Source organism: Ahaetulla prasina, chromosome 1, assembly GCF_028640845.1.
Source record: "Ahaetulla prasina isolate Xishuangbanna chromosome 1, ASM2864084v1, whole genome shotgun sequence".
Classification (NCBI taxonomy): domain Eukaryota; kingdom Metazoa; phylum Chordata; class Lepidosauria; order Squamata; family Colubridae; genus Ahaetulla; species Ahaetulla prasina.
In genome coordinates, this window is record NC_080539.1 from 71286626 (window position 1) to 71303134 (window position 16509).

The window sequence follows — 16509 nt, forward strand, 5'->3', positions numbered from 1 at the left end:
GCCCACTAGACCGACTAAACCCAACTTATACCCCAGACGGGTTCAAGGAAAAACCAGGGAAATGACAGTGGGTGACACAGTATGGGCACACAACTATAGCGAGGGCCCAACATGGTTAAATGGGGAAATTCTGGGCATAACCGGACCCAAATCATACGTAGTAGACATGGAGGACGGCCGGGTATGGAAACGCCACATAGACCAGTTAAGAAAACGTATACCAAACAAACTAGAAACCAAACAACCAGGCCCTGACTACCAATTGTTTGAATCTGCAGCTGACTCAAACCCGAGGCGAGCGGAGGACTTATCTGATTCCGATGAAGTCCAGCGACGCCAACCGGTTCCTCCTGAAGGCAACAGGAACGACTCAGCCAATAATCCAGGGCCGGACGGCCTAGAGGAGGAGCTGGGAGGAACAAACAGTCCCTCCGACCAGCTCGACTCTCTCCCAGAGAATGAACTGCGCAGGTCAGAAAGAGTTAGGAGACGCCCTGTTTACCTGCGTGACTACGTAGAGAAATAGCATGTAAATATTATGTAAATAGAGGTACAAAGCGTTCTGGGAGGGAAGGAGTGTAATGTATTTTGAACTTTGAGAGGGAATTTTGGGCGGGAAAATTGCACGTTGCTGATTGGTTGAAGCCTCAACCAAAAGAGTATTTAAAGAGGGGTTTTTGCCGATTGTGCTCTGCTGGGGTCACAATAAACTAAAGAGCTGTTGTCACTCACTGGTCTCCTGCCTCTTCATTGCCCGAACTTAACAGTCCTGCTTGAGCACAGGATTGGACTAGATGACCTACAAGATCCATTCCAACTCTGTTAGTCTATATATATGTGGCCAACTTTTGAACCTGAATAGAAAACAAGAGGACAGAATAGAAAAGGCCACCTTCTATTGGTGGTGTCTTCACAAAAAATGAAGACAAATGAAACAGAATCTTGTGGCCTGCATTGCTTTAAAATGTCCCTGCATGAAAATATATAGTCCCAAGACTGGAATAAGTGGCTACACTTTATCTAATGAAACAGGATGGAGATTGATCAGACCACATGAAGGAGCTGATAGACAAAGCCACCCTATAAGGAAGACAAACAAACAACAAACAAAAAGGAATTATCCCAGCAACTGGGCGGGACAATAAGAAGATATATCTTTTTAGACACTGAAACTTAGAAACAAATGTCAGGTTTTTACACACACACACACACGCACACACACACACACACACACACTTGATGTTTTCACGAAGGAAAAAACCAGCAACAAGAAACAGTAGATCATTGAACAATGGAGGGGATATGGCTGCACCCTGCAAGAAGTCAAACAGAAGTAATCGCTAACTCATAACTATGAGGAATTAAAATGAATATGAATTGACTGAACCTATCATTCCAAGAAGCGTTTGTTTGCCAGAAGCAAGGATTAGAGATGTGATAGAACAACATCTAAATCCATTAGCAATTATTTTGTCTTGCTAATTTATTTAGGGACAAATGATATTATAATGAACAGATACCATCTCATCATGGACATGGAACATCTTTTGAGAAGGGCAACCAGGAGAAACAAGGACAATGAGGATTTTTGATGAGAGATTAAATGAATATTTCAAGTTTAACCTTGAGAAAAAAAGTCTGAGCTATGATTTGATAACACTCTTATCTCTTCAAACTCCTGAAAGGATATCACACAGAAGTTCAAGAAGTGTTATTTTTCTAGAGGGCAGGACAAAAAAATGGATTTGGGAGGGAAGAGGGTGCTGATGAGCCAACAGAACAATTTACTAGTTTTATCTTTTACTGTTATTTTTTTAAAAACAATTTTATTCAAACTCTACTTCATTTTACTCCCATCACTCAACTCTTAACTATTTCTCCTGTCCCCATGATGACTAGGCGGCTACCCTGAGCCATCTAATCTAATGGATTAGGAAGGCAAGTTCCTAATGAACATTACAGAAACTTTCTTAGCAACTAAGAGCAATTTGATACTCAAATATACTACACAAGTAATGAGGGGGGAATGCTCTCCCTACCTGGATACATTTAAGTGGTGGCTTGACAGACAGCTTTCAGGGATGCTGTCATTTGGATTTCTGCACTGGGCAGAAATGGGACTCTTCCAATTTATTATGTTACCCAAAACATTGGCAGAGTATAGGCCAGGGGTCACCAACCGTTTGGACCTCAGGGACCACTACATTCATAGTTTTAAATCCCGTGGACCACTAATATGATCTGCCTAATGACCGGCTTGGTGAGCGTGGCTATGTGGTCATGTGATTGGGTGGGTGTGGCCAACTCGGTGTCACTTATGTCAAGGGGTGTCTCGCCGGCCTCTACTCACCCCTTCCTTCCCAGCCACTCCTTGCGTCCCCACCTGGGCTCCTTAGGGCCCCAACAGGAAGCAGTTGTTGCAGCTAAGCAGCCACCATGAGAAAGAGTTGGCAAAACAGCTCAGTTCAAATTGGATCGGACCAAGAAAGAGGCTTAGCAGAAGCATCTCACTGAGGACTAGCAGTGAGGGAAGACCTGCAGAGGGAAGACCTGCAGGAGGGCAAGGCCAGTTACTGGTGCCTGGAGGCTCAGCAGGCTGAAATGATGCTGTCCCGGGCCATGATGCTGTCCCACTGGAACAAGGCCCTCCAGCTCTTCGCCACCAGCAGCACTTCCCTCCAGGCTTTGCCCAAAGCCCCGCACCAGGAGGCTGAAGCAGACCCCAAGTTGGAATTTCTGCCCCCCTCCAACCCACACAAGAAGACCCCAAAGTGGGAGACTCTCTGCAACAATACAACCATCCATTGCCCAGGGACCTTAGTTTGAGAACCCCTGATTTAGTGCAATATAAAAAATGCAAATAATTTTTCTGAGGACCACCACAATTTTTTCACAGACCACCAGTGGTCCACGGACCACCAGTTGGTGACTGCTGACCTAAACTATACTTTACTTGGTGACATTTACTTGAGAGTAGGTTGTGTACTACTATTCATAAGACAGGGCTTAGCATGGCAGAATCCACTCCTACCTTAACATTTAACAAATATTGAAAAATACCAGATTCATATCATAAATTGTTGCACATAAATAGCCATCCACATAAATTGTTTGAACGTTCTTCAAAATGGTTAGAAATTGAAAAAGACTGTAACAGTAACCTTGTTGACTCAGACATAACCCATCTTACTCCAGCATTTTGTTTCATGTAGTGCTCAACTAGATGCCCCTGATGTGCTTGAGAATATGAGATAGAGACATACCCCTCTCTGACCCCCTTGTCAGCATGATACCCACCCACCCCAGCCTTAATGAAGCACTGGGCCTCCAAGATTTCTAGCTCTTGTCTATGGAGATTCTCAGTCATCCAGGACATGGTTGCACCTTTGGGACATTGATAGCCCTTGTTCAGAGCCGTCCTCCATGATTTTATCCCTTTTAAAACTGTCCAGATTAGGGACTATCAATATGTTCTGTAGTTAATTTCATTGGTTAAATTATGTGCTGCACGATATGCTTTTCCCCACTGGTGATAGTGAGCTTGCATACTTCAACAGCATGCTCACAGACAGCTATTTAGTAACGCAGTCATGAAACTGAGGGTAAAGCTTGTATGTTGTGGCAATGGTGTTCATTCTCCTGTGTCCTTGTTCCTTTTTCTTGCAATCTTCTGTGCACAAGCTCTAAATCCCCCTTTTTAGGTTTATATAAATGTTTTATCCTCCTAATACTGGCATGCTTAATAAACATAAATCCCTTGTCCACCTGGGAAGGGAAGGCCTCCCATCTGCTCTGCTCTGCCTACAGAGCTTTGTGCTGTGTCTTGGGTGTATTTATTTGTTAATGACAGCTGAGGTTCTTATGAGCAAAACAGCAGGAGGTCTGCAGATGTTGAAGGCAAGGCAAGGAGGGTCTGAGATGAACTCCTGTGCATTTGTTGTGAAGGCATTCTAAGAATCTATTAATCCATAATTGTTTGGATAATGCTTGTGGAAATAGACAACAATAAATTACCAGTCAACTGATAAGAGAGGAAGAGGGAGAGAGAAGGAGGCAAAATAACTGCTAGGTGCTTTTACTACATTAAAAGGTACAGGTAAAGGTTCCCCTCGCACATATGTGCTAGTCGTTCCTGACTCTAGGGAGTGGTGCTCATCTCCGGGTCAAAGCCGAAGAGCCATTAACTATGGCTCTTGTCATAGTCAAGAGCCATATCATGTGCTCATATCATCATTCTATCGCCTGAAGAAAAATTGGGGTACTTTCATGTATCTGTCTATGAAGAATCTACTAAGTACTTTTTTTTAAGGAACAGTGGGAAGGCCGTAAAAGATATGTGATCAGCAGTTGTTGTGAGACTTAGGGAAGGCGATTTGGATTGTGCAAAGGGAAGGGTTGTGGCCTTTGCCCCAAAGAGGGAAAGCAATTCTGGTGATGACTAGAAACTCTTTGACACACACAGTATGCCTTTCTATTTATCAACGTGGGTGAAATCAGTTGGCTGAAAGATAGACAGCTATATAAATGGTTCAAACAAATAAAAGACAAATAACATGCCCAGATACAGTTCTGAAGACACTGCAACAGCTGGGAAGGAGGGTAAAAGAGGTAGGGTCACAGGCAATGTATTTCTTGTTAAAGGATGTGGTCCAGGAAGAGTAGTAGTGCTAGAAGTGAACTAAAGATGGTGCAGATGGATTTGGGAGAGGTTGTGGGAAGGAAGTGGGGAAGAGTGCAGCTTAGATAAAGAGACGTAATATAACCAAGATGGGAAAGTATGGGAAATAAATATTTTAGAAAGACTCTGCTATAATTAATACATCTGCTTGGGAACTTACTATTTTCACGATTATGCTTTTAGCTCAGAGTAGCATTAAATAGGGGTTTTTTCCCCCTGAAATCCATGTGGCTTCATGGTGCAAACTTGGTTGGTGTGAATCTTGGCAGAATTTGTCAATCTTCTAAGATGAAGATTTCTGGTATGAGATGGGCTACAACTAAAAAGAATATGCTTGGAAGGCACTTTGCAAACATGTGGAGGAGGAGAAAGAGCACCAAGAAAGTAGCGTGATGCCAAGTGTCAGTACAAGACTAGGAAGATTATGAAGAATACACCATAAATAATGGCAGGAATAATCCAAGGCACCTGACCCAAGAATTCCAGAATCTCTGTATAGATGCAGAATATCAGGTGGAAACAGGAAGAATTAGAAGTCACAACGCAGGAAGTCAAATATGATATAGTGGCCATTACTGAAACTTGGTGGGATGAAACTCTTGGATGAAAGCAAAAATGAATGGATATTTTATTTATTTATTTATTTATTTTATTTGTCATAACAGCATACATAAGCATAAGCATGAAGCAACAGTAGGACAGGAACGGTAGGCACATTTGTGCTCTTATGCACGCCCTCTTAGGATAGGGGTGAGGTGAATAGTAGACAGTTTTTGGTTGAAGCTTTGGGGACTTTGAGAAGAGATCACAGAGTCAGGTAGTGTGTTCCAAGCATTAACAACTCTGTTACTGAAGTCGTATTTTCTGCAATTAAGATTGGAGCGGTTAATACTAAGTTTAAATCTATTGTTTGCTCTTGTATTGTTGTGATTGAAGCTGAAGTCGTCTTCAACAGGAAGGACATTGCAATAGATTATTCTATGAGTTAAACACAGGTCCTGTCGGAGGCGGCGGAGTTCTAAGTTTTCTAAACCCAGGATTTCAAGTCTGGTGGCATAAGGTATTTTGTTGTATTCAGAGGAGTGGAGAACTCTTCTTGTAAAATATTTCTGGACACGTTCAATTGTGTTGATGTCTGAAATGTGGTATGGGTTCCACATATAATATATATAAGTTAATCAAAAGGCCAGACAAGAGGAGGAAGAGAAGAACGTGATATGACATAGGAATTTGACATACCAAAATTTCCTGAAGCGGTTGTTCTCTTTATACTGATTAGTAGCTGCAGAGCGTGAGGAGCCCCTGAGCCACATTGGCCTACTCTTCCCTGCAGATCTACTACAGGAGTTGAGGGACAAAAGCCTTCAGGAGGGAGGAAGCCATGGGTAGAAAAAAGTAAGGGTGGGGGACAAGCAGGCATCTCCTTTTGCCTGCCGCCTTCTGATTTTAAAGTCTTCCCTACAGCATCCCTCTGCTGCTCCAGGGAGAAAGGAGGCAATATCCAGGCCGAAAAATAAAACTGGCATAGCTCAGGGTCTTCTTCCACTCTGCAGCTATTAATTGAGATGTAGGTGGATCATGGGAACAGAGAGCAGAGATGAGAATAAACAACACTATAGTGTCTTTCAGCAATCATAGTCATGGTCCTATGATTACAGATAGTCCTTGACTTACAACAGTTCATTAAGTGACTGTTCAAAGTTACAATGGGATTGAAAAAGTGACTTATAACCATTTTTTTACACTTATGATTATTGCAGCATCCCCATGGTTACGTGATCAAAATTCAGATACTTGGGAACTCATATTTATGATGATTGCAATGTCCTGGTGTGTGTGTGTGTGTGTCACGTATCACCTTCGGTAACCTTCTGACAAGCCAAGTCAATGGGGAAGCCAGATTCACTGAGCAACTGTGTTACTAACTTAACAATTGCACTGATTCACTTAACAATGTGGCAAGAAAAGTCATAAAATGGGGCAAAACTCACTTAACAACAGAAATGTTGGACTCAATTGTGGTCGTAAATTGAGGACTACCTGTATATGATTTGTATATAAATCTAGTCTGCTGGGGAACTGTGACTCACATCTTTCAGTTTCCTTTACCTGATTTTCCCAAATTGTATTCGCTATGTAAATATGGAGCTAGAGATACATTGAAAAAGAGGTGCATGGCACCTCTTATATTTCCCAGTGAACTTATCAATGTATTCATACAAATGCCTTTATGGAGAAACAGGTTGGAATCAGGAAAAAAGTGGACATGCACAGTAAAAACATAGTTATATGTGACTGTGTGTATTATGCATGCTTCTCATAATCCCAGTGAAAATTCAGCTGCTTTGAGGAGTTTTGGAAAGATGTTAAGGGGTTTTTTTTTTGTGTTTTTTTTTTACATTTATATCCCGCCCTTCTCCGAAGACTCAGGGCGGCTTACACTGTATAAGGCAATAGTCTCATTCTATTTGTATATTTTACAAACTCAACTTATTGCCCCCCCAACAATCTGGGTCCTCATTTTACCTACCTTATAAAGGATGGAAGGCTGAGTCAACCTTGGGCCGGGCTTGAACCTGCAGTAATTGCAGCCTACTGTGTTCTAATAACAGGCTCCTTACAGCCTGAGCTATTCCGGCCCAAGTTTGTACCCCTGAGTATCCCAAAGTGCCTTTTTGAGTTTGAATCTGCACCCCAAAGCATTTTTCTTCTTTGAATTTGAAATCTTATACACAGTTTCTTTCACATGTACCTTATTAGGTATTGTAACCATTCTGTGAATGCAAAGGAAGTTGCATGAAGTTGAAGGAATAAATTACAGGTAGTCATCGATTTACAACCACATTTGAGCCCAATGTTGCTAAGTGAAACATTTGTTAAGCGAGTTTTGCCCCATTTTATGACCTTTCTTTTGTGGTCTGTCAACAGCCTGCAGAGCTGGCAACGGAGTCAGACAGCGATGAGGCTGGGGAACGCCTGGATGAGGGCTCTGCGTCAGAGGCTGAGGTGGGGCCAGGGCAATTGGGGAATGATGTGTGGAATGATGTCCAGAGCCTCCAGAGACTGATAATAGTGAGACAGAGGAACAGAGGAGTCTGTTCCTAATGCACGCATGAGAAGAGCTGCCAGAAGGCAAGAGCAGCTCAAGCAAAGAGGACGACTCGGGAGTAGGGCCAAGAGATGATTGGCCCCTCCCATAAGGCTTAAAATAAACCAGCAACAGCGTTTGGGCTTTGCCGGAAAACAACGTTGGTATCTTCATCTTGCATTTATTTTTGTATCAGTGTCTTCTGAACGTTTGCCAAGAAAGGCCTTTGGCAGTTGCCTAATTGGACCAAGGTTGATGATAGGACTGAGGAATTTGTGTTGGGAGGAATTTGCTTTAATTTAGTTGAACTATGCTGAGAATGAAGTAATTCTCAGCTGTTCAAATAAAGTTTGTTTTCTCACTGACTGAGTTTCCTACTACCTACTTGGGCCTGTGTCACAACACTTTCTTGCCACAGTTGTTAAGTGAATCACTGCTGTTGTTAAGTTAGTAACATGGTTGTTAAGTGAATCTGGCTTTCCCATTGATTTTGCTTGTCAGAAGGAAACAAAAAGCAATCACATGACCCCGGGACACTACAACTGTCATAAATATGAGTCAGTTGCTAAGCACCTGAATTTTATTCAAGTGACTGTGGGGATGCTGCAACAGTTGTAAGTGTGAAAAATGGTCATAAGTTACTTTTTTCAGTGCTGTTGTAACTTTGAATGGTCACTAAGTGAACTGTTGTAAGTCGAGGACTACCTGTAAAGCTCAGGAAGAGGTAGTTTGTCACCCAGCTATTCCATCTGTGGCTTTAGGAGCTGCAGAGCATGGAAAGGCCCCAGAGTGCACCTGAAAATAAACAATAAGGATTAGCCCAAAACATAGGCCAAGTAATGAGGGAACTGCCTTCTGATCAGTCAGGGCAATACATTACGCTACCTTGATATTCTGATGCCCTGATATTATTCACACAGCTTCTGATCTAGTTTATAAGAGATCTGCTTCACTAACCAGGCTGCAATTATCCAAAATGATCCAAATATCTGAACTCTTGGTATATTATTAACATCAATGTGACCTTATTTAACAAGTTTAAGCTTCTTGATAATCTCCGAACAGTTTAGATATGTGGGACTGTGTTTGCTTTATTTTTTTATTTAGAATATGACTCTCCTAAGATGTTTGCTCTAGTCCTGAATTCATTTGTTACTAAAATGCTAGATTAAGAAAACAAACATTACCGTGGCCATTTAGAATGAGATGTAGATGGAAAATAGATTTGCCCTATCAATTGAGAGCAATCCCAACATTTTGGACTTCACCTGTAACAATTCCTCCATTTAAAGTATGAGAACATAAGTCCAATATACCAATTTGGAAAAGTAAATATTGATGGATCTGTTTGCTCCAATTTTTTGTTTAGTTTCTTATGTTAACAATATTAGGTTATTTTCATTCTCTTTCTAGATGAAAATAAAGAAGTTGGAACAAAAATGGTATACGCATTTTCATTTGTCTGTTCTATTACTCTCTCTCTACATTCTACCTAGCTAAATGCATCATATATACATTTTAATATTATAAAATGTGAAGAACTGCAAACATTAAATGATGTTCCATTTCAGTTTACCTGTTGGCTCAGAAAATACAAATTAAAGTATGTGGGCAAAATAAGTATTCTTTCCATCCCTAAATGTGGATGAGAATATTTTTTTAAAAGCCACCTTCCAAAGTTATTGCCATTATTGATATCTGATTTAAACCAGCAGTGGAGAATCCATATCATGAACAATTGTGAATGTAGGTCCTTGTGTTAATTCATCCTGTGAAGAAAAAACAAGTCCAGCATTTTTGAAAGACTACATGTTGCCTGCTCTTGCCTTAAATAGGATTATAATGTTTAAAGGTTGATTTCTGCTTTGAAAAAAAAAAAGTTCTCTACAGCTACTGAACTTCCTGTGCTGATCCATCTGAATGATTCTGTGTCTCTTTTGGGATGGATGGATAGATGATGGATAGATGGATGGATGGATGAATAGGTAGATAGGTAGGTAGGTAGGTAGGTAGATAGATAGAGAGAGAGAGAGAGAGATAGATAGATAGATAGATAGATAGATAGATAGATAGATAGATAGATAGATAGATAGATAGATAGATAGATAGATAGATACTGTCCACCTCTCAATAATTTAATTTGTTTTTGGTTGGTGAACCTCTGATTGTTTAAAAAAGAAATTGAGTGTCCTGACTGTAATTATTTTTTACTGATAATTTTGTTCTACTTTTGTACCACTGGAAATGTGAAATAAAAATTATTTTAGGTAAATATATATGAATAAAATAGGGACACGGTGGCTCAGGGGTTAAGACGCTGAGCTTGTCAATCGAAAAGTCGGCAATTCAGCGGTTCGAATCCCTAGTGCTGCCGTGTAACGGGATGAGCTCCCGTTACTTGTCCCAGCTTCTGCCAACCTAGCAGTTCAAAAGCAAGTAGAAAAAATAGGGACCACGTTTGGTGGGAAGGTAACAGCGTTCTGTGCGCCTTTGGTGTTGAGTCATGCCGGCCACATGACCACGGAGATGCCTTTTGGCTTTGAAACGGAGATGAGCACCGCCCCCTAGAATCGGGAATGACTAGCACGTATGTGCGAGGGGAACTTTTACCTTTTTATATGAATAAAATATGCATTAGCTTTTCTTATCTTCCTTTTTGTTTGATATCTATGAAGATTCTTAGTCATCCAGATCATCGTTGTCCCAAAGGTGCTTTTTCAAACAGTAACTGGGCTTTGTTTTTTCTTGAAGACGTTTCACTTCTCAACCAAGAAGCTTTTTCAGTTCTTCAGTTCTTCTTCTTCAGAATTGAAAAAACTTCTTGGATGAGAAGTGAAATGTTTTCAAGAAAAAACAAAGGAAGCCCCAGTTGTCTTTTGAAAAAGCACTTTTGTTTCCGTGCTTGTTCTGCTTTTTGCTCAATGGCCAAGGAATTGATAATAGTTGCAAAGAATCTCTCTTCTCTTCAACTTTAGAGCATTTCCTAGTCAAAATCAATCTCCTGAAAACAATAATCTGACCCAAATTGTACAAGTTCAGAATTGCAATGTAACCTCTGTATTTGTAGATTCTGGGAAATCAATGGTTTGGAATGCAGAAGAAATTGATATTTTGATGCTATGTGTTTTTTAATTAATAAAAATGTAGCCATGTGATCATTTGATTTGCACTGCTTCAAACATACACAGTGGTTCTAACCATTGTTCTTTTTCTGGATAATCATAGCCTTTATGATACACAATCTAAAGATCTTAGTGGTAGTTGAAGCTGCCTTCCTGGTGTGGTTTTCTAAGGGAAAGCTTCATTGAGCAGAGTGGAATTTACTTTGGAGTAGCTTTGAGATAGCACTGTTTAAATCTGCAGTGAGATGCTTCAAGAACAACTGGAATATGACACAGATGCAATGGATAGACATGAACTCCTTAGATATTTGCTTCTCAAGTTTTCTATTTTTCTCCATAGCTCCTGCCCAGGCCCAGATCATCCATGCTGGGCAGGCATGTGTTGTAAAGGAAGATAACATCAGTGAACGAGTGTACACTATTCGGGAAGGTGACATCCTTGTTCTGCAGTGTTTGGTTACAGGGCATCCACGGCCACAGGTAAGCTTTCTCTTCTTATTAGAATATTGTTTGACCTGGTATTCTCATGTATTCACTGTTGTATCAATATAGAGTGTCTTTTTCCTTCTTCTTCATCGTTTTTTAAAATGTTCTTCTGATTGACTTTGAGCAACTCTGAGAAGCTATCAATAACCAAACAAAGATATTACAGTACAACATTTAAAAGAAAAAAGAAAATAAAAGATAGCAAGTGAAATAAAAGAGGGGTCTCATTCTCCCTCGCTGAAGGCCTGAGTGTTTCACCATTTCCCTTTCCCCTAGCTGGCATAACCAATGGCAAGGAATTGTAGAGGTTGTAGAACCAGGAAACCAATTCATACAATCCACAATATGCAGATTCCTGGCCAATTCAATCTCGTAGAGTTGGTATACCCTGCAGGTCCTTTATAATTCTTCTGAACAATGGCAAACAATGGCAAAGCAGTGGCCATCCGAATCTCGGGGGGAAATCTCATTCTAGAGTGCAGAGGCTACTACAGAGAAGACATTCTTCTGAGGATCCAATTTAAAGGTAAAGGTAAAAATTCTCCTTGCACATGTGTGCTAGTCGTTCCCGACTCTAGGGGGTGGTACTCATCTCCGTTTCAAAGCCGAAGAGCCAGCACTGTCCGAAGATGTCTCCGTGATCATGTGGCCGGCATGACTAAATGCCAAAGGTTCATGGAACGTTGTTACCTTCCCACCAAAGGTGGGAACCAAACACCAAAGGTATTTTTCTACTTGCATTTTTTACGCACTTTCGAACTGCTAGGTTGGCAGAAGCTGGGACAAGTAACGGGAGCTCACTCTGTTACACGGCACTAGGGATTCGAACCGCTAAACTGCTGACCTTTCAATCGACAAGCTCAGCGTCTTAGCCTCTGAGCCCCCACGTCCCTTAGGAACCAATTTATGACTTTGTAATTTGTATATTCGAAGAAACCCATAGGACACCAGAGCCCTGCAAGATTGAATTGAGAGCCCAGGCAGAATATCCACTGCATATGTAGCATTCAGAAATGTCTAATGTCTAATGAAATAAAAGACATTGTCAGAGTCACCATAATGTGGTATAATCCTTCTGTTTTGTTTCGTCCATAAAACAGAAGGAATCAGTATATTGTGGCTAATATGAGTTGGTTGTCTTGTCTTACAACTTCTACTAAGGAGAAACATTTAGAAGGTATGGCATTTTGTAGAAACATCGAGTACTGTGCAGGGCTTTCTTCAGTCATGTTAACTTGCAACTTTTCAGTGTTCTAATTTTGCAGAGTAACTACTACATAGGTATTAACACAGACTGAAAGTTTTCTCATCTTTCCACTAATCTCACATTATAAGAGTGACGGTAACCTCCTTTGAAAAAAGACAATTTGAAACATGCAGGAGCATGTCCTAAACATCTATTTTTAAAACATTAAAGCAACTTGCATCTTTTTTTTCAAGTTTGTGTATCTGCTTCAGAAGCTTTCCCTGGCTGTCTTTGCATGCAAAGTGTGTATGTCAAGCCAGGTTGCTTCACTGGGAGAAAAATATGGAGAATTATTGGGGGAAATGTGAAGCAATTGTGCCTTGGATGTGCATGTGGTGACTTTTAGGAGCACCTTCCAAAGCAATAATACAAGCCTGGAGAAAATTGCACCTGCTTTAACAATTCCCCAAAAAGTGCTTTAGATATCCAAAATATCTCTTTTTATTTTTTTACAGCATGAACTTGAGCTATTATTAAGTAAAATGAGGCCACCTTTTTCAAATGACAAGAAAAAATCTGACTCTGGTGTAGAAGACAGAATTACAAACCACATGATCAGCTGAGTTAGCTTCCTGCACAAAAATACAATGGATATAAACTGTGTAATTTCAATTTTGAATGGTTTCTGTATGGCATGCATTCTTTTAACGTTGCAATGTCTTGATCTAGCCTTTTATAATACTTTCAGAATGGCACTTCCTGCTTAGAGGACAAGGTTACATAGCTAGGGGCCAAAGAGCTTGGGAATATATATTATTATTTAAAAGTCAAGAGAAATAGAAGATTCAGGTCTTTTTGTGCATACCATACATGATGCAGGAGGAAGACAGCATACAGATAAAGAATTTCTATTCACTCAAGTCATGGCTGTTATATCCATGTTATCTGAATTTACAGCATGAATATAGATCCATATTTCTTGATTTCTAGGGCTCCCTCCTTTTATTTTGATTTTCTCTCAAACTAGTTTCTTGCCTTTGTTTAGCATTAGTCAGGAAGGGACAGAGTTTTGAAATTTGCTTGAAAGTTTATTAAAAAAAACCCATTTGACTAACAAATTTGTGTGATGAGTAACACACACAGGGATCCACTGGGAATGGGCAGCAATTCTTACCGCCTTTCTTCTCATCCTCCTCTTGAATCGCTTCTCTGTTCCATCTCCCCTGCTTCTCCAAATCAAAGATTTGTCTTTTAACCTTTGCTTAATCCCCTCCAACTGTTCCCTCAGTTAGTCATTAAAGTTCCGAAATATGGTCAAACTAAATAAATGAAGCTGAAATGAAAAAAGCAGAGGAAAGATTAAAGAACCAGCAGAAGCAGCCATGCAAACAGAGTGCTCTTTAAGAGGCTTCAGGCTTCTAATGAGGGGACAAAGGCTAAACAAATCCCTCATGGGCTGCCATTAATTCTACAGGTGGAGCAAGGTGGGGCTGCTGAACCTGATCACTCCAAGCCTGAAATCCAAACCACTTCACATATAGATTATCAATCAGAATAGAGCTGGATGGGACCTTGGAGGTCTTCTAGTCCAACCCCCTGCCCAGGCAGGAAACTCTACACCATTTCAGACAAATGGCTATCCAACATTTTCTTAAAAATTTCCAGTGTTGGAGCATTTACAAGTGTATTTGTGTAAACAAGCATTTACAAGCATATAAAAGTGCTAATATTGTTGCTTTCCAGATTTGCAGTTTTATAGCCAAATATTTTAATTCCCAATTGTCCCTCACGGGTTTTGTCTGAATCTGACAAATTTGCTCTGTTTAAGCTTTGGATTAGCATCTGCAAAATGGGAGTAACTGTGCCTTTCATCACACAGAGGAATGTGTGAATAGTACTTTCAGTCAGAAGTGAAAATTGTCCCCGAACCCACATCTACTTTCTCTCTCATATACTCACTTTTTATATCCACTCACTCCAAAATATACTACACGAATTCCATAAAAAACTGTTAACTGAATTCGCCCCTCCTGCTGTTTCCGGTCCATTTCACACATCAAGCAGGAGAAGGTAGTCAGAGGAAATCAAAGCATGTGGGGATCATATCGTAGCACGGATAGGTTTGTCGCTTGAAAGCTGCTGATTTGGTTTCAGACTGACAGTAGCTACATCTGGGAAAAAGCTAACCTGATTATCAGGGCTAGAGACATGGTTATGATTGTATTGAACCATGTGGGTGGAATATAGGACGCTGCTTTCAGTATTCATAGGGCTTGGTCTATCCTCTGTTTTCATCTATAATGACTAAGACTTCCTTTTCATGCTTAGAAATATCAGTGGAAGAACTTGATGCTTTCTGCATGCCAGATGTATGTGCCTGAGCTCTTAGCAACCTCACCAGCATCCTACCTTTGGTCAATGTCCCTGATAAATAATTATAAACTAAAGCTAACACAATTGTCAAGGAGGCCAATTCCAATTTAAAGGAGCCTTTTGCTATTGGTTTTTCTCTTCTCTTTAAAGATTGTAGTTGATATTTTAGGAATTAATTCTGCTATTTGAGGAGTGAAATCCTTACCTTACCAAAAAAAAAAGGGTGTGTGTGTGTCAAGGTAACGATAGAGGAACTGGATGTGAGGATGGAGGGGCACTGAAGCACTATTTCATGATGAAATTGTGGGATTTGAAACTTCACTGACTCTGGCAACCAATTAGAGATGTATGGATAGTCTATATTTGGCTCCACTTGTCAGGAGAAGTTGTAAGGCAAGAAGCCAGCTTGAGGAGCCTCTGGCTAAAATTGCCCTAAAGTAGGAATGTCCACGTTTGCCATATGAGATATCTGATTTTTCTGCTGAGTAGAATTTTTGCCTACAGAAGATTCCAGGTTCAATTTCTAGTAGAGTTCATTTGGGATACAGAGAATTTCCTACCAGGAAATCTGGAGAACTGTACCCTGTCAACATAAATACTATTCCCCCAAAAGTAGCAGCCATGTATTAACAAGGAGTCATAACGTGGCTGAAAGACAAATGCTCAGGCCATGTCTTCACCATAAACCAGTATTGTTATGAACATTTGCAATAATGGGATGGAGTAACTAATCCTTGACAATACTGTGAAACAGACCAGGGCTTGTTCTCCACTCTTGTCATGTTCAGTTTGTGATTTTTATTAAAGGCAAATATAATAGAAGCATTAGGCAAGCTGTAGCCCATAAAATCATGCTGGATCAGCCGAAGACCTGGTTTAGATGTTTTTGTTTCACACAGTGGCCACTAGATGTTTCTGGAATGTTCATGTAATAATTGGTTTTTATCACCTGCTATGAATGAGGTTGTCCAGCAGCCCTTTCCAATTCCCCAGATAGTGTTGGGATCATTTTGTGGGGCCCTTTTAGGAGGGTTAAAAGCAGTGGTGAAATCCAACTTTTTTTACTACCAGTTCTGTGGGCATGGCTTGGTGGGCGTGGTGTGGCTTGGCAGGCATGGTAGGGTTAAGATACTGCAAAATCCTCATTCCCTGTCATGGAAAAGGCAGATGGCAATCAGATGGCAATTGTCAGCCCTGAAGCCATTTTTAGGCTGAAGCCAGTGGTGGAATTCAATTTGTGGGTGTGGCTTGATGGGCATGGCAGGGGAAGGATACTGCAAATTCTCCATTCCCACCCCACTCCACTCCAGGGGAAGGATACTGCAAAATCTCCATTCCCTCCCCACTCCTGGGGAAAGGATATTGCAAAATCTCCATTCCCACTCCACTCTGGGATCAGCCAGAGGTGGTATTTGCCGGTTCTCCGAACTACTCAAAATTTCCACTGCCGGTTCTCCAGAACCTGTCGGAACCTGCTGGATTTCACCCCTGGTTAAAAGACAAGCCTAACATACTCAGTCTCATATTCATTCTGTCCTCTCCCTTAACAGTCAGACTAAAAAGTAAGGCCTTGCTG

The 16509-nt window shown here is 40.8% G+C and overlaps 1 protein-coding gene across 1 annotated transcript in view; it reads left to right on the top strand.

Moving 5' to 3' along the window:
* Window positions 1-16509, top strand: part of MDGA1 (MAM domain containing glycosylphosphatidylinositol anchor 1) — a 348213-nt gene that overhangs the window by 122297 nt on the left and 209407 nt on the right. The window contains exon 2 of the mRNA XM_058178574.1: window positions 11229-11368. Coding sequence (XP_058034557.1) covers window positions 11229-11368 — 140 coding nt within the window. The remainder of the gene's footprint in view (window positions 1-11228; window positions 11369-16509) is intronic.